This window comes from Leptinotarsa decemlineata, unplaced genomic scaffold (assembly GCF_025532065.1).
Source record: "Leptinotarsa decemlineata unplaced genomic scaffold, Ldec_3_MD MMD2_tig00078422_RagTag_RagTag, whole genome shotgun sequence".
Lineage (NCBI taxonomy): Eukaryota > Metazoa > Arthropoda > Insecta > Coleoptera > Chrysomelidae > Leptinotarsa > Leptinotarsa decemlineata.
The window spans coordinates 20,179,388-20,198,048 of record NW_027412747.1 but is presented as its reverse complement, the minus strand read 5'-3'; the positions used below and the strand labels follow the sequence as shown (position 1 = coordinate 20,198,048).

At 34.0% G+C, this 18,661-nt stretch overlaps 3 protein-coding genes across 4 annotated transcripts in view; 1 reads left to right on the top strand and 2 right to left on the bottom strand.

Moving 5' to 3' along the window:
- The window catches only part of Gad1 (glutamate decarboxylase), a 142,734-nt gene that overhangs the window by 98,917 nt on the left and 25,156 nt on the right, over positions 1-18,661 (bottom strand). The window lies entirely within an intron of this gene.
- Positions 5,950-8,869, bottom strand: LOC111502600 (uncharacterized). The gene is made up of 2 exons (XM_023156711.2): positions 8,615-8,869; positions 5,950-6,215 (listed from the first exon to the last, which is right to left on the bottom strand). The coding sequence occupies exons 1-2, from the start codon at positions 8,798-8,800 to the stop codon at positions 6,036-6,038; spliced, it is 366 nt and encodes a 121-aa protein (XP_023012479.2). The 5' UTR covers positions 8,801-8,869; the 3' UTR covers positions 5,950-6,035.
- On the top strand, positions 15,497-17,011 carry LOC141487336 (uncharacterized). The gene is made up of 3 exons (XM_074186276.1): positions 15,497-16,007; positions 16,067-16,288; positions 16,346-17,011. The coding sequence occupies exons 1-3, from the start codon at positions 15,951-15,953 to the stop codon at positions 16,823-16,825; spliced, it is 759 nt and encodes a 252-aa protein (XP_074042377.1). The 5' UTR covers positions 15,497-15,950; the 3' UTR covers positions 16,826-17,011.

The following is an 18,661-nucleotide window of genomic DNA, read 5'->3' as shown; positions in this document are numbered from 1 at the left end:
GGTAAAGGGAAACATCCATCCCTATAAATTGAGACACAGAGTTCGAATTAATCAGTCTAGTTGAAAAAAAACCAGACATCACCAGAAGATGGCAAATGAGACTTTGCCGAAACGTTGTGAAAATAATCCTTATGGGGAGAAAATACACAGAACACGGAGCGAAACCCGAGAAAACAGCTCATCATACTTTATATATATATATATATATATATATATATATATATATATATATATATATATATATATATATATATCATGTGTATGATCTCAAAGGATAAAAAAGTTTATTATTATTATTCACAGTTTAGTCTTATGGTAAGGACATCGACAAAATGTACCAATTTTGGCTTTCGCGGCATTCGAGAGTCGATCAGAAATGAAAAATGCGCTTAGTTCTTTGAGATAAATGAGCTGATTTGATTTCAAACTGATGAATTCATTTCTCCATGTGGAGTGGAGAGAAGTTGCCTAATCCCGATACCAATAAAAACATGTCTTTAGTTTCCAGTTTCAGTTTTTGCTGGAATTATTTATCAGGAAATTCGTATAATCATCACAGAATATTAAAGAAATAAAATTAGGTATCGGTTTTTGCTGGGACTAGTTATCAGGAACTTCGTATAATCATCACATCATCCATATTTTTCAGTGGTTGCATATAGAACCCAAAAACCAGTTATTCGTTATCCAGCAGACTAATTTTTAGAACACGTAAATATCACTCAATTTCCTATAAACTCAAAGAATGCAACTAGCTGAACATGGAAAATAGAATTGAGTATTACATAAAATCATGAAATGGAGTTTTTCCATATTTATGACAGTTTCGATAGTAGCACATTCTTGAAAATTATCAAATAATCTCAAGAGAATATTTTTGTTGACATCACTTGACATCAAATAGTTCAATAGGTATATTAAATGAAAAAGAGTAATAGATTTTTTACCATATATTTCTCGGCTGAAATTTTACAAAGCTCTACTCTATATTCTTCTTGAATAAATGTATTTTCATATTCCATAAATTAATTTGCAAAGACCTGGACAATGTATTCCAAACCGTGATTTTTTGTAGAGTGGAATTCCAAGGTAACAAAATTGCGACCAAGACCTCCTTCTTTCACAAACACAGTTGATCGTTTCGATGCTGTTTTTGGACTCAACGCCAGTATACAGTAAATATTCCTATTTCCATGCCAATGCGTCTGTAAAATAAATAAATTAATTCGAAACACGATATTAACAAAAAAAAATGTGGTGGGTGTTTGAATATGTTCAATATTTATTTGTCAGAAGAAGCAAATTGCCATTTAGAAGAATGCTAAAAAAGTAGTTGTGGATTATATTTCTTACCAGTCATGACTCTCATTAAGTTTGCATTTTGTATGTATGTTGTATGTTTCAGTATATTTATAACTCTCAATGAGTATGAATTTTGAAACAGTATATTCCAAAATATTTTTGGCTCTCATTGAGTTTGAGTGTTGTAGTATATTCAGTATAATCATGATTCTCATCGAGTTTGGAATTCTAAAAAGTATATTCCAGTATATTCATAACTTTCATCGAGTTTGAATTTTCAAAAAATTCATTTCAGTATATTTATGACTCTCATTAAGCTCCAATTTTGAAACAGTATATTTCAGTATATTCATGACTATCATTAAATTTGAATTTTTGAAACGGTATATTTCAGTATATTTGTGACTCTCATTAAGTTTGAATTTTTGAACTATAACTTCCAGTATATTTATGACTCTAATTAGGTTTGAATTTTGAAACAATATATTCCTATACATCTATGACTCAAAATAAGTTTGGATTTTTGAACAGTATCTTCTAGTATATTCGTGACTCTCATTAGGTTTGAATTTTTGAACTATTACTTTCAGTATATTCATGGCTCTAATCAGGTTTGAATTTTGAAACAGTATATTACAGTATATTTGTGATTTTCAATAAATTTGAATTCTGAAACAGCATACTCCAGTATATTGATGACTCTCATTAAGTTTGAATTTTTGAACTATAACTTATAGTATATTTATGATATTAAGTTTGAATTTTGAAACAATATCTTTCAGTATATTTATGACTCTCAATAAGTTCAAATTTTGAAACAGTATAATTCAGTATATTCATGTCTATTATTGAATTTGAATTTTGAAACAGTATATTTGTGACACTCATTAAGTTTGAATTTTTGAACCATGACTTCTAGTATATTTATGACCCTAATTGAGTTTCAATTTTAAAACAATATATTCCAGTATATTTATGACTCTCAATGAGTTTGAATTTCAAAATAGTGTATTCCAGTACATTTATGATTCAAAATAAGTTTGAATTTTAAAACAGTATATTCCAGTATATTTATGACTGACATTATGTTTGAATTTTGAAACAGTATGTCCCAAAGTGACTTACCGTTGTATTCCTTGTCATAAATTGGATCCTTGTCAGGTGAACGTGATCTTGGAACACCAAATCACTCATCACTACATTTTTGCAGTATCCATCTCCAATTTCGAACTGCTCTCTCGGATTATTCACTCCGTAAACGAATTTACAGCTGAGAGCACAAGCCACAAAAATCAAGAACGTAAGCTTCATTGTCTTGGTTGAACTATTTCTGAGTGATCGAAATACATTACTTGATCGCAGTGAGAAGACTAAGGAATTTTTTTATTTTATATATTATTGTCAAGAGGTTCCCGATATCATTGTGCAACATTGTGAAATTAATAACCTGAAGGTAAAGGTGATGAATAGTTTCGTTTAATTGGAAAATATTTTATAATATAATTTGACTCCAAAGTTTTTCGTTGAAATGTGTACAAAGCAGAATTCTTCGGAGAAAATTGAAATTTTCAAGTCACTGAGTGCTTCATTTCCTCATTTTTCAAAGTCATTGACTACTCCATCCTCAATTATTCTGTGATAAGGCCGAATCTAACTTAAACCAGTATAACTAATTACATCACGTTACAATCATTCGACAGGATCACTAGTTATATTATGGATATCAAGATATCGCTATAAAAGTAAAGCGCGGCAAAGTTCAGCTTGTCACGTGTAGGAAGAGCTTTTTGAATTTTTGTATGACCTGTCTACTGAAAGCGCGTTAGAAGACGGTGAGATTACAAACTTGCGATAATAATCACGTAGTGTACCAGAATAGTCCCAGAAGTATCTGCCCTGACCTAGAGATGACGGTAGTTGTTTGAAAAATATCATCGTATTGGAAAGTACACAAACTAGAAAGCATAAAGTTTGAAGACGTTTCGTTATTTATTATTTGTTTGGCAGACATTAATAGCTAACGCTGGATGGTGGATACTTCTAGTAGTAACATCGGTGCGGCAGTACAACTTCAGCAGGAAAATTGGAAACCATTGGCATTTTTCTCTTCAAAATTATCAAATGCTCTAACAAAATACAGTACTTAAGATAGAGAACTCCTAGCGATTCATGAGTCAATAAAACGCTTCCGTTTCATGCTCGAAGGACGTGAATTTGTGATATATTCTGATCATAAACCTTTGATGTTTGCATTTAACCAGAAACTACTTCTCCCAGAAAAACCCGATACCTCGATTTCATTAGTCAGTTTTCAACAGACATTAGGCATATTTCTGGATCCAAAAATACTGTTGATGACGACTTATCAAGAGTTTCGGACATAACTCAACAAAATTTTATGTACCTTAGCAAATGGAAAGAAGAACAGGATCAAGATGATGAACTTCAGAAACTTTTGTCAGGAAAAACATCTCTCCAACTAAAAAAATACAAATCTCTGGATGTGTCAGTAGGATCTATTGTGATGTTTTTACTTAACATATCAGACCATATTCTTTTGCTTCTCAACTTTTTTACTAGATTTATTTTGTTCTTCTTGCAACGTGTTTTTCTCGGGTGTATCTGTGCATGAGAATTGCAGCTTTTCTCATTCTTCGAATACTTGTACTTATATTTATTGGAGCTGCCTTTGGGTATGGCTGAACATTTTCTAGGGTTGTTCATTTTCTTTATTGCTGGTTCACATTGACTGGCAGAGGTAGACGGAACGGGATCAGGTTGAGTGGTGGACATTGCTTGTTCTTGACGATCTCTTTCTAGGTTAATAGATGCTGGATCTGGACGGTCGGTTACAGACGATGGTGAAAACTCATCGTCGCTAAAAATGTTGGGGTTATATGGGAAGATGCCAGTCTTTTTAAAACCATTAATAATAGTCATACTTGTCTGAGTTAAAGGCAATGAATTAGCGACTATCGTAAATGGTTATAGTCTACCCTGAATTGTTTTGTAGCTATGAATCTTGTGCAGAGGCGCAATATTTTTTGAACGGTCCGAATACTGAGACGTCCATCCATTTAACTATTGAGTTGAGTACACACCCCTTGAATTTTCCTTTTATACGTCCGCATTCTAAAACGGGAGGAAAATATAAGTCACTATTATTTTAAATCACGGGGTAAGTTGAGCAACAGTTGCTCAACATACCCCAACCCCAGTATTTGAATTTAAAGTGAGGTTATGAAAAAACTGTATTATTTTAAACAAAATCCATAATAGGTATCAAAAATACATGAAATTAATGAAACTTTAACACTTACTTGATTGAAAATGAATAACATTTGGCCTGTACAGATGAAATTTACACAGACACGATTTTTTCACTTTTTGTTCGCAAAATAAACAAAGCGCTCGCATGCCTTACTCGATCGTCAATTCGCCACTAGCGGTCGCGTGATCTGTTCCCCTCCCGCGCCCCCGCATTTCTTTCATTTGACGTGCTAGCGTCCGGTGTATAGTTTCGGAGATATTTTGATTGCCCAACTTACCCCAATGCTCAACTAGCCCCGCCCTACCCTACAATATCCCAAACTCAAGGTTTGAACACATAAATATTGATATCATCGGAACTTTGCCACCTTCAAATGGTTTCTCTCATTGCCTAACAAGCATAGACCGATTTTTCTAATGGGTAGAAGCATTTCCTATGGAAGACACACGTGGTGAAACACGGATGGATCACTAGATTTGAAGTACCTTCCAGAATAACCACAGATCCAGGAAGACAGTTCGAGAGTTCCTTATTTTCTGAATTTTGCGAAGTAATGGGTTTAAATCACTTGAGAACTACACCAAACCATCCAAGTTCTAATGAAATGATTGAAAAGTTCGACAGAACTATGAAAGCTGCCCTCAAATGCCATTCTGGGAAGTGGACTTTGACTGGTTTTTGTCACTATATAAGCCATCTTATCAACAGCGAAACTTGTTTAAAGAAATCGGTATGTTCTTGATCTCAAAAGGAAAATTAACCTTTGTATGTCACTAGTTTTGAATCATCTTGACCATTTCTATTTCATTTATGGTCCTTGTTCAAATGAAGATGGTAAGAATCGTATACAAAAAGGGTGTAATAGTTTTGAATACTCATTTTTAGAATATGTAAATATGACTTCGTACGAACTCGAAGAATGCAAATACAACAAGTTGAACATGAAAAATAGAATGCAGTATGAACTACATAAAATCATGAAATGGTAGTGTTTCCATATTTACGACAGATTCGATAGCAGCACATTTTTGAAAACTATCAAATATTTTCAATAGAACATTTTTGTTGACTATTACTGGAGTTTTTTCCCAACACAAAATCGTTATTTTTAACACAGTTTTAATCTTCCTCTTTGAAGATGATCACTTGGTGATCGAAACACGTGTGGAGGTGTTGAAAATAACGATTTTGTGTTGGGAAAAAATTCCAGTAATATTCATTACTACACCAAAGGTTCCAAACAGTGCATCATATATTTTTGTTGACGTCAACTGGCTCTTTCATAGGCAACAAAGTAACTTTTTACAGTGAAGCTGAAGCAACAATGTTCGTGGTTGAAATAGTTCAATAGGTATATTGGATGAAACACAGTAACATATTTTTCACCATATATTTCTCTGCTGAAATTTTACAATGCTCTATTCTACATTCCTCCTAAATGAATGTATTCATATTTCATTAATTAATTTCCAAAGACCTGGACACTGTATTCCAAACCGTGATTTTTTGTAGAGTGGAATTCCAAAGTAACAAAAGAGTGACCAAGACCTCCTTCTTTCACAAACACAGTTGATCCTTTCGATGCCGGTTTTGCACTCAACGCCAGTATACAGTAAATATTCTTATCTCCATGCCATTGCGTCTGTAAAATAAATGAATTAATTCGAAATATTTGAATATGTTCAATATTATTTTTTAGAAGAATTATATTTATTCAATGGATGAGAGTTTTGTTCAGAGTATCAATCATTTTCAGATAATATGTGAATAAAATTTCAAAAAGTCGTAGAGTATTGGAATTTTGAAAAATTTCAAATATGACAACATATTGCAAACAGGATGCAAGAGATATCTGAAAACAGATTCACAACACAGAACAAGTCTAGTGTGTTGACTTCTATAGTTCAATAATTCCACCTGATAGAGATTTCTTCATGTAGATTTCAACCTTCTGTTTTTCTCATATATTAGAGTTCAGTTCGGTATTTATAATTACCAAAATGTTAATTGTTTCCTTTTGTTTTTGACGGAAACTATAAAGCGGGTTCTCTCCTCTCCTTATAGATTGCACATGTATTTGTTGAGCTTCTAATGCCTATTAGCAGACTTTTTATTGCTTCAAAAGTCTTAGCCCTCAATTTCGAGTTAACTTTCAGTTTGCAAAGAATTTTCTTCTTTCGGAAAGTTACTCTCTTTTTTATAATGTTGGAAAAGTAGAAATCTTTGAGAAGTTTTTCCAGAACAAAATGAATTTATTGTCTGTTAGAGTCGAATTCGACTGAAATGGTACATCAGAATGTGTGAAGTGAGTTTTCATCTGATAAACAATATTATCAGTCCTGATAAACTCGTTCGTTAGTCAAGAATAGATAAATACTTTCGAAATTTTCAAGCCATGAAGAATTGAATGGAAAACTGCCATTTACAAGAATGCTAAAAAATAGATGGATTTTATTTCTTACCATTAATGACTCTCATAAAGTTTGAATTTTGAAACAGTATGTTTCAGTATATTTTTGAATCTCATTGAGTTTGAATGTTGAAACAGTATATTACAGTATACTCATGACTCTCATCAAGTTCGAAATTCTAAATAGTATATTCCAGTTCATTTATGATCCTCATTAAGTTTGAATTTTCAAACAATTTATTTCACTATATTTATGACTCTCAATAAGTTCGAATTTTGAGATTGTACATTCCAGTATATTCATGACTCTCGTTAAATTTGAATTTTGAAACAGTATATTCCAGTATAATCATGACTCTCATTAAGTTCGAAATTCTAAACAGAATATTCCAGTTTACTTATGATCCTCAATAGGTTTGAATTTTCAAACAATTAATTTCAGTATATTTATGACTCTCATTAAGTTCGAATTTTGGAACAGTATATTTCAGTATATTCATGACTCTCGTTAAATTTGAATTTTGAAACAGTATATTCCAGTAAAATCATGACTCTCATCAAGTTCGAAATTCTAAACAGAATATTCCAGTTTATTTATGATCCTCATTAAGTTTGAATTTTCAAACAATTTATTTCAGTTATTTATAATTCTCATTAAATTTGAATTTTGAAACAGTATATTCCAGTAAAATCATGACTCTCATCAAGTTCGAAATTCTAAACAGAATATTCCAGTTTATTTATGATCCTCATTAAGTTTGAATTTTCAAACAATTTATTTCAGTATATTTATGATTCTCATTGAATTTGAATTTTGAAACAGTATATTCCAGTATATTCGTGACTCTCATTAAGTTTGAATTTTGGAACCATAACAGTTAGTATATTTAGGACTCTAATTAGGTTTGAATTTCAAAACAATATATTCCAGTATATTGATGACTCAGAATAAGTTTGAATTCTGAATCAGTATATTTCAGTTTATTTATGACTCTCATTAAGTTCGAATTCTCAAACAATTTATCTCAGTATATTTATGACTCCCATTAGTTCGAATTTTGAAACAGTAAATTTCAGTATATTCATGACTCTCATTAAATTTCAATTTTGAAACAGTTTATTCCAGTATATTTGTGACTCTCATTAAGTTTGAATTTTTGAACAATAACTTCTAGTGTATTTATGACTTTAATGAAGTTTGAATTTTGAAACAGTATATTCCAGTATATTTATGACTCTCAATAAGTTTGAATTCCGAAACAGTATATGTATTTCAGTTTATTAATGACTCTCATCATGTTTGAATCCTTAAACAATTTATTTCAGTATATTTATGACTCTCATTAAGTTCGAATTTCGAAACAGTATATTTCAGTATATTCATGACTCAATAATTTTGAATTTTGAAACAGTATATTACAGTATATTCGTGACTCTCATTAAGTTTGAATTTTTGAATTGTAACTTCTAGTATATTTATGACTCTAATTGAGTTTGAATTTTGAAACAATATAGTCCAGGATATTTATGACTCAAAATAAGTTTGAATTTTGAAACAGTATAAGTTGTCCAGTATATTTATCACTTTCATTGAGTTTGGATTTGAAACAATGTATCCCAAAGTGACTTACCGTTGTATTCCTTGTCATAAATGGGATCCTAGTCAGGTGAACGTGATCTTGGAACACCAAATCACCCATTACTGCATTTGTGCAGTATCCATCTCTAATTTCGAACTGCTCTCTTGGATCATTCACTCCGTGAACGAATTTACAGCTGAGACCACAAGCCACAAAAATCAAATAAATAAGCTTCATTGCCTTGGTTGAACTATTTCTGAATGATCGAAATCTGGAACTTGATCGCAGTGAGAAGATTAACGAAATTTTCTATTTTATATATTATTGTCAAGAGGTTCCCGATAACATTGCGAAAGTGTTATTATCTGAAAATTGAGATAATACATAAGTTTTTTTTCATTGGAAAATATCTTATAATATAATTTATTCTCAATGTTTTTGTTGAAATGTGTAGGAAACAGAATTCTTCGAAGGAAAGTGAGATTCTCAAACCTCTTAATGCTTCAATTCCTTATTTTTTGAAGTCATTGATGACTCTAGGAAGTTTACTCAAACTCCTGAAAGGTCAACAGGCCAAATCTAATCTAAACCAGTATAACTAATTATATCACGACGTGCCCGGTGTGGCCATATGAAAGAAGTCGAGTTCCATTCATACATGTTTTAATTGTATTTAAAATCGATCATAAAGTTTTAGAACTATCTCTAATGGTTTGTGTTTTATTTTAAAAAAAGTCCTAATTGGAAAATTATTGGTAGCAGAGTTTAAACGAGGCCGTACGAGCTGTCAAGATGAGCATCACAGTGGGTCAACCAAATGACGTGACGACTCCGAAATAGTGAAGAAAATCCTCAAAGCGGTACAAAATGGTCGTCGACTGAAAGTGCGGGAGCTAACAGACTCGGTAGGCATTTCAAAAAGTGCGGAACATCGTATATTATCTGAAAGTTTGGACATGAGAAAACTGTGTGCATGATAGGTGCCACGTTTACTCACACTCGAGCAAAAACAGTGTCGTAAAGATGTTTCAATTGAGTGTTTAGCAAAGTTTCACAGCAACAAAGCAGAATTCTTGCGTCGTTTCGCAACCATGCAGGAAACATGGGTTTATCACTTTACACCAGAGATAAAAGGACAATTGAAACAGTGAATTCAGAAGGAAGAGCCGGCTCCAAAGAAGGGGAAGACCGTTTCATCTGCAGACAAGGTTATGACATCCGTTTTTGAGATGCGCGTGGGATGATTTTCATTGACTATCTTAAAAAAGATAAAACCATCAACGACGAGTATTATGCAAACATTATGCAACATTGGAGTGGAGAAATTAAGCAAAAACGGCCGCATTCGGTTAGGAAAAAGTGTTGTTTTATCAAGACAATGCACCAGCTCACAAATCCATTATCGCAATGACCAAAATCAACAGATCAATGTTTAAATTGCTACTTCATGTACCTTCTTCGCCAGAAATCAGCACTCTCGGATTATTTTCTGTTCCCAAACTGGGAAAAATAGCTCAGTGGTCAACGATGAAGAGGTAATGTCGACAGTTGATGGCTATTTTGAGGGTCAAGATAGTTCTTATTATAAAAACGGTATCGAATTTACTGAACGTTGCTAGGGTGTATTTTGCCGAATGATAATTTTGAAATACTAGCAGTAGAGGGATGCAATGAAACACCACTAACAAGTTACCCAGCTAGGTCAGTGGTCGTAGGTTCGATTAATGATAATAAAAAAAATGGTTGTTCTTTCTCGCGCCACCTAATTTTGGCCAAAAAAAAAGGAAACTGCCTTGATAACTGAGGAACCCCCTACTGCATTATATCAGTAAAATTTCAATCATAAATAATCTCAAATATGTCTTTATACAAATATCTAAAAAAAAAAAAGATTCAGCTTCAGCACTGGGGAAATATCAGATGGTAAAGAAATATTCAACATTAATTTAAACAAACATGTATATTTGTATGGAAAAGCACAATACGAAAGGTACAGAATACCCTGACAGAATCTTAAATTAATTGTGGTTGAACTCCCACAGTATGGGCTGAAAAACTATTAGTATCAGAACTACTGATGCAAAGCAAATAATATTGACAGTTGTGAATGTAGGGGATGCTGATTTGTGACGTCACTTCAGAGTACCCAAATAATGATAATAATCTTACTGAATAATAATCAACATATAAATGAATATCCCAGAAACATTTGAATAAATATCTAAAGAAATATCTTAGCTGTTTGAACACCCTCCTTCCGGGGTATTAGGGTTGCTACGATGGCTGCAGTCAGCTCCGAAAGAGTCTAGGACGGTCTTCAGTCAGTTGTAATGGCTAAGAGCTGCTCTCGCTTGTGATACCACCACACCGGTGGTGTCTTATACGGAATAGTTGACCCTATAGAGGCACAAGAGTGGAAGAATCCAATGAAGAGAACTGATGAGGAAAACGAAACCCAAGCTGGCGGTTCTATGGGCCTTCATAGTCGATGGCTCAGCCGGAGTCAAACACCCTAAAGAGTGAACATATAAAAATATACGCGGTAGAACAAATATGGTTCATATGTGCATTTACAAACCTCTCAGTTGAGGGTGTTTTCACTAACAGATGGTAATTGATTTGGTCCCAGTGTAGAAAGAATCCAACAACAACCTGGTTTCAACGGAAGTGGGCGGTGGAGATGGTCCAAACATATGAATAATCAATTAATACATCGAACTCTTATCAGCCTTTCTATGAAATTACAGTATCTGAGTATGACAGAATGATTAGAGAAGATATTTTCAAGAAACACTTGAAATTAAAATAACATGACTCTACGACAAGGTCGTAATCTCCCTGACTCGTCGATGGCTTTGTTCTTGCTTTGTTGCATTGTGGTGTATATTGATCGATAGAAAATTTTGAACTTCATACATTGATGATGTTCCAAATATAAATTTTTTGCCTATTCCAGCTTACGAATATATGATTTTTGGCCAATTTTCTCTACGAATTCAAATTCAACCAGAGCGCTGCCGAAACAGCACTGTTCGAAGTTGGTTTACGTAATTTCGTTACGGGGATTTTAGCCTCGGAGATGAGCCGTATGATGAGCACGTATGATGAAAAGTGGCTCCTCTACGACAACAGGAGACGTTGATTGGAAACCGATGAGCCACCCAGGCACTTACCAAAGGCGAAAACTCATGAAAAACCGACTATGGTTACAGTTTGGTGGTCAGCGGCTAGTGTACTTCACTATAACTTTCTGCAACAGAGCAAAACCATCACAGGGGGATGTGAGGAAATCGACGAAAAGTACCGAAAAATGCATCAGCAGCAGTCGGTTCTGATCAACAGAAGAGGTCGGATCCAACTCCACCTCAACGCCCGTCCGCACGATTCACAACGTCCGAGAATTGAACGCCTCACCCATCATACTCCTCAGACCTCTCACCAACCGACTACTATCTTCTCAAGCTCTTCGATCAATTTCTCAGCGGTAAAACCTTCACCAATGAAGGCCAGACAGAAACGGCCTCCGTCGGCTTCATCGAATCCCAAGTACCCAAATGTTATGCTGACGGAATTATTCGGTCATTTCGATTGAAATGAATAGGTATTCACTGAAATATTGCAGTTTGAAGTAGTTTCATAAGAATTGACAAAACTTTTGAAACAATTCAATAGTACTTATAAATATGGATTGAAAATCAAAATGCTTTGTCAACATTTATTAAGTTATTATATCTTCACGATTATAGAAGTTTGACAAATCTAACTGTATTCACTCTCTTCCAAAAATCTGAACTTTGTACTCTAATCCATGGTTTTTCATTGAGTTGAATTCTAATGTAACATGGCTTTCATTCACGCCTCCTTCCTTTATATAAACAGTAGATCCTTTGGATTGTCCTTTCTCACTTAGAGCCAGGATACAGTAAATTTTCAAATGGCCATGGCAGGAAGACTGAAAAGGAAGTGAGCGTATAACAAAAAATTGTTGATATATTTCATGAGATGAATAATGAGTCTGATATAATTTTACAATAAGTCAGTATTTCACAGTGAAATGAATTAAAGCAGTATCTCTCTCAGAAAGTTTTTTCACTTGTGAAAAAAACCTTTTTTGGCATTTGAAAGAATTCTGTAAACATCCCTACACTGAACGAGGTAATGGTTTCGATTGAATGTCTTCCGAAGAAAGAGTCATAGTTCTCTTTTGTGGAAAAAACATGAATTTTTCGTGATTTTTTGTATTTCATCACGATATATTGGTCGTTTTAATGTATTTTTTAAATTAATACCTATATCATATCTCATAGAAAATTTTATGAACGGAAGTCAATATTATTTAAAGTTTCAATAAATAAAAAGCCTAATGATTGAGAAATACCTGTGATATTCTTTTTTTAAAAAATTCACAGGGCCAATTTTATCAAGTACGAGAATGTTTGATTGAAATGGAAGTATTTTTACAACATTTAGATCTTCCTTGTGCTTGTGCTTCTTCAATTTCCTCAAGTTTGTCTTTCATTGCTTCAAGTATTTGATTTGTGATAATTCCATTTAGTTTCTAGGAATTTTGAATATAGCACTCTTGTGAAATTCACAGATCCAAGATCATTTGAAAAAGATTGTTATTTGTTACATTGAATGCTACACAATTCTCAGTTGTTTCTTCACCCTTTATTATTTATTGTACATTGGAAAAACTAATTTTAAATTGAATTTTTCCAATAGCATTTCGATAATAATCGAAGAATGAATGAAACGACGCACAAAAAAGCTAGGATCGAATTCAACACTGATTCAGTATACGAAAAATAAGTTCATTTTGAGTTTGTCATCATAGTACTAATTGAATGGTATAAGGGATATTAGAGGTGAAATTCAAGTTTACGAAATTATCAATCAGGAACTTCGAATGTGTCAAACTGAATCCATATTTATGAAGAAACTATAGAATACAAAGATGATTATTTTGTATGAAAATGGTGTATAATAGAGTATACAAAAAACATCCATGCTAACAAAGGAAACTGTGACTCTAGCCAACAAAAATGTTCAAAATTGTCACGATTATTTTCAAAATTCCCTATCGTTTCACACAAACTTCTCAATGAAAGTTATGTATCTTTATAATTATTTCATTTTTGAGTGCACAAGTTTTTCGAAAGCATTCTGAATACAGTGACGTAGTTTTTTTTATAAAAATATCACTTACACGAATTCTATTCTTCATTTTGGACAGTGAAAACGTATCTTAATATGCCCTGAGAATTTAAATGGATACTTAAAATTTTCTCCCATAGCAAACCTTTCTTTGCTTGACAGAAACAAACTGGTTGAAATCTCTTAATGAATAAAGTTTCTACAGGAGTGTTTGCAATATAATTGGGTCACACTGTATATCAAGCTATTGACACTTAGATTTAACTCGATAAGTATTATTTCAAACCTTTTTTTGTGTGAAGAGCAAATATAGAAATGTATTATAAAGTTACTTACCGCTGCAGTTCTGGTAACAAATGGTAACCTTGTCAGATGAACGTGATCCCGGAATATCAAGTCTCCTATTGAAGTTCTGTTGCAATCCCCTTCTCTAAGTTCGAACTGTTCCTTCGAAACAATCGCAGTGTTTGTGATATGAACAGTGATGGCAAAAGCCCAAGCAATAATGATGAAACGACCCATTTCGTTAGATCGGTTGTCTAACCTCGAAATAATATTTTTTCGAGAGAACTTGCTTTTATACTAAATTTTCTACAGGTAACATTACTCCTAAGTTTATAGTGAATGAAAATTTATTGATTGTAGCATATTGTATTCAAAAACTATTTACACTGAAGTGATTGTTGATTTGAATTACTTGGAAATGTTATTAGATTTTATTTGCGCTGTGATAACAATAGAGAAAACAACAATTTTCACACAAATGAGGGAGTCAGTCATAGATGAACAAAAAGTTATTTTTCACTTTTTAGTCAAAAGCGTAAATTCAGCAATTCACTTGGGATGGCAAAGACCACCGGGGGGTCTACCGCTTACATGATGAAGAACCTGTTACAGTTACTAACAGTCTGAATGTTTGGGGGACAATTGCCCCTCAAACACCCCAATTTGTAGGTACCTAATACTACTCCTCCAAAGGTGTTTATATTATATTATGTTACTGGCGACCCGACCCGGGTGCAATGCTGATAGTATTTATAGGCAAGCTCCCCGGCCGGTACCGCCGCAACCGTTATGTCACTGCACTTTAAATCTGTAATGCCTTCGAAAATATTCATTGAAATTACATGCTGTGAATAAGGAGCCATATCGATCTGTATTAAATGCACAATGTATTTAATGTACTTGATTGAATGAGGATTAATGTTGTATTGCTCGAAATCGCTTCGTGAATGAGCCATTGATAAAAATGGTTATTGTGGGTTATCCCTAGAAAATTGCCAAAAACGACTCTCTTCGATAGGAAGAGTTAAGAGATTGTCTCTGGTCTGAATTCCTGGCCATACTGACTTGGAAGGCAATGAGGTTACTGACTTCCTTGCAAAGGAGAGTGCTGCCAGCAGCTTCATCGGACTCGAATTTGTCAGTAGCATTTAGGCTTTGCCAAACAAACATTGAACACCTGAATAGCAAGAAGATTTATGGACTTCTGGCAGAATCTTCCAGTTGAACTACAGTAGGGATGAACTACGATGTCTAACAGGCCTTTTTACAGGTCATTGCATATGTTGATGAGCCGTTTCAATAATGAGCAATTCCTCCAAATTATTTGAAAAAGTATTATATTCCAATATTTACAGTCCAATCCAAAAGAGTATATCATATGAGCTTGTAGGAAACACGTCGTGTATATCCAATCACGCATGTCTGGCAAGGAGCTTTGGATAATAAATTGCAGGTTGATATTAGTTATACAGACATGCAAATAGTTATTTATGTATCAAGGGAATTAGGAGGGCCTTAATTATCGATGGCAAAGTTTGCGTCCCGAGGGCCTCTGGCCCGAGGGACAGCAATTGCCTGAGGTTATTAAGGCTCATTAATTCCCGTGGTACATAGATAATTTTATTTCTGACCGATTTCAATAAAATTTTGTTCATTTTTGAAACGGAAAAATGTACCAATTCATTACCTTCCCGGTATATTTGAATCAGGTACCGTTGATTATAGTAGAGTTTTCTTGTTGCTAGGTTGTTGCTATGTTACTTGTTTATAAACTGAACTTTGTTATCAAGCTGTGTTTGCGGTGAAAACGTGTTTTCTACCCCAAATATAATGGAGGATATTTTGAAAAAAGCTGAACAAGCAAGAGAATCATTAATTCCATCGAAAAGTGAAGCCGTATACCAAAAAGAATACAAGATATATCTGGACTGGCTGACACGGAAAAATGTTATGCAAAAAATTTGTCACTGAAACTGTATTTCTGGCATATTTTCAAGAACTGGTAAGGAATTTTCTATGTTTTTCGGTAGATTTGGTAGTAATTGTGTTTATTCGTTTCAGTCAGAAACGTATAGTCCGAATTCTTTATGGACTAAATGGTCAATGCTAAAATCGATGGTGACTATACATGAGAAACGAGATATCACCAAGTTCAATGAACTACAGGCTCTTTTGAAACGGAAGAGTAAGAGTTATAAGCCGAAAAAGTCTGCTGTTTTATCTCCTAAAGATGTTATCAGATTCCTAAAGGACGCTCCTACTGATATTCATTTATTGCATAAGGTAATTTTTTTCTTATTTTCCTTTTTGTGTGTATTTATTTCCTTTTTTTTGTTATAGGTTGTTTTGATTATGGGTTATTTTGGAGGATGCAGAAGTCAGGAACTTTTGAATATGAAGATATCGGATATAGAGGACCGGGATTCCGTTATGGTAGTGAACGTACCGGAAAGTAAAACTGGTGTATCGAAGAAATTTACAGTTGTGGATGAAAAAGAGTTCTCCGCTTTGCCTTTATTAAGACTTTATATGTCTTTGCGTCCTAAAGGTATTGAACGATTTTTTTTGAGCTTCCGACAAAATAAATGTACATCTCAGCCAATTGGAAAAAACATGTTTGGGAAAATCCCCAGCAAAATCGCAATGTATTTAGGATTGCCAAACTCATCTTCCTATACGGGACATTGCCTTCGTCGCACTTCTGCTACTGCTCTAGCCAATGCAGGAGCAACTATGACTAACTTAAAAAGACACGGAGGTTGGAAAAGTTCCACGGTGGCGAAGGGGTATTTGGAGGATAGCATCGAATTGAGAAATTAAACGGCGCGTATGTTGTCTACTTTGTCATCAGAAGAGGCAGGTACCTCGACTGTAGTGAACAGAAGCTCCAGCCATACAAAAGAAGAAATTGTTTCCAGTGGCGGAAGTAATTTTCAGGGAACATTTCAAAATTGTACATTTATTATTTGTAATGACGTGAATAAATAAAATATGGTTCAGTTTTCATTTCTATTTATTTTTACTTGTGAAAGGTAGAGGGAATTATAAAATCTATAATGTCCCAAGGGAGTTATGACCCTCTTTATTGATAGCGTAACTATGACGATATAAGCTTATAATATCCCGGTCAGAAATAAAAGCTTTTGATGAAATCGATTTCTTTATTCTTGACAAGCGTCTATCAGAATTTGATTTTACAGTAAGTTTGGTGAAACTTATCAATTTCTACCAAATCACCCACTGGATAGTTTATGGAGAATGAAGGCTTTTTATATGATTTATATACTCCCAATTCCGGAGTGTCCTAAGGCTCGGATTTGGGACCTCTTCTGTTCCTAATGTCTATTATTGATTCAAGTAAAACAATAAACATTCAAAACTGCTCTACGCTGCTCATTCAGAGTAAAAGTGCAGACTTACATTACGAATGAGATTTGATATTTGATTGGTGTTCCAATGATCGTTTGAATCTCAACACTGCTAAATGTCATGTATTGTCTTTTTCTAGAAAGGAAAGGCCAATACAGTTCACTAATGAAATTGATAACAATACCATCAGTCGAGTTAATGAAATGAAAGGCCTTGGCGTTGATTTTGATCAGAAATTAGATTTTGTTTCATTTATAGATCAAGCTGTTTGATCCGCTAGTCGAATGTTGGGCTACATAATGAGGAACACTTTCAGACGTTTTAAAACATTAGTTTCAAATACAAGCGGTAATAAAACATAGTAAGTTTCATTTCTCAATTTTCATGATACAATTTGTAATCAACTCAATCATTTTATTAAACCGTAGTCAAATGCCAACCAGAGATAATACCAGTATTCTAGTTTCTGCATTGAAAACAATGGAAACAATTCGAGCACCAGCTCGAGCATTATAAGCGCTACTTCATCCCTTGGATTATGTCTACCGCAGTAGTAGACGAAACGTCAGGCAGACCATGGCCAAAAAACCCGAAAAATAGCTTTGACACAATTTTATATCAGTTCAATTTTAATGGTGATCTTTTGAATTTGAATGATTTCAAAAATAGCATTGTAATTGGCAATAGGAAAATGATTTTTTTCTGTGTCGTAGTAAAAATTCATCATTTTCGGACAATTGATATTCAAGAGTAACTTCCAAAACTATCGCAATTCCCGAACGTAACACCCAGCGCTGATGATAAATCACGATAAGCAAACAGGCAAGAGGTATTTCAATTACGTATTAGAGACACCGAATAATTTTCAATTCCCGGCATTCCCGTCCGCTCCCGACTCGTGGGGTCGGACCGGGTAACATCTGCTCGGAGAGGCACAGCTTGTTTTGTTCGAGAGGGTTCGTTGGTGTGTATTGGGAAAAGATGCTGCACCAGTGGCAGCTGAGATATCGAGCAGAAACAAGAAATGAAGCCAAATATACCCGAAAAACGACATTAGTTGAATCAAGATGGGCTTTCTTGTATAGAGCTTATAATTTTTGGTCCTAAGAGCCGGATTGGTCAACCTTTCCTTTCTTCTTTGTGATTTGAATCTGTTTTAAAAAATCTGTTTAAAATCTGTTTTTCCGTTAATCAGCTGTCGCCTCCATACGAACGACAACTCTCAGAAGTTGAGAAATTTGTGCGAGCTAAGGACTGACGAGGTTTTACCTTTTACCGTGTGATTCC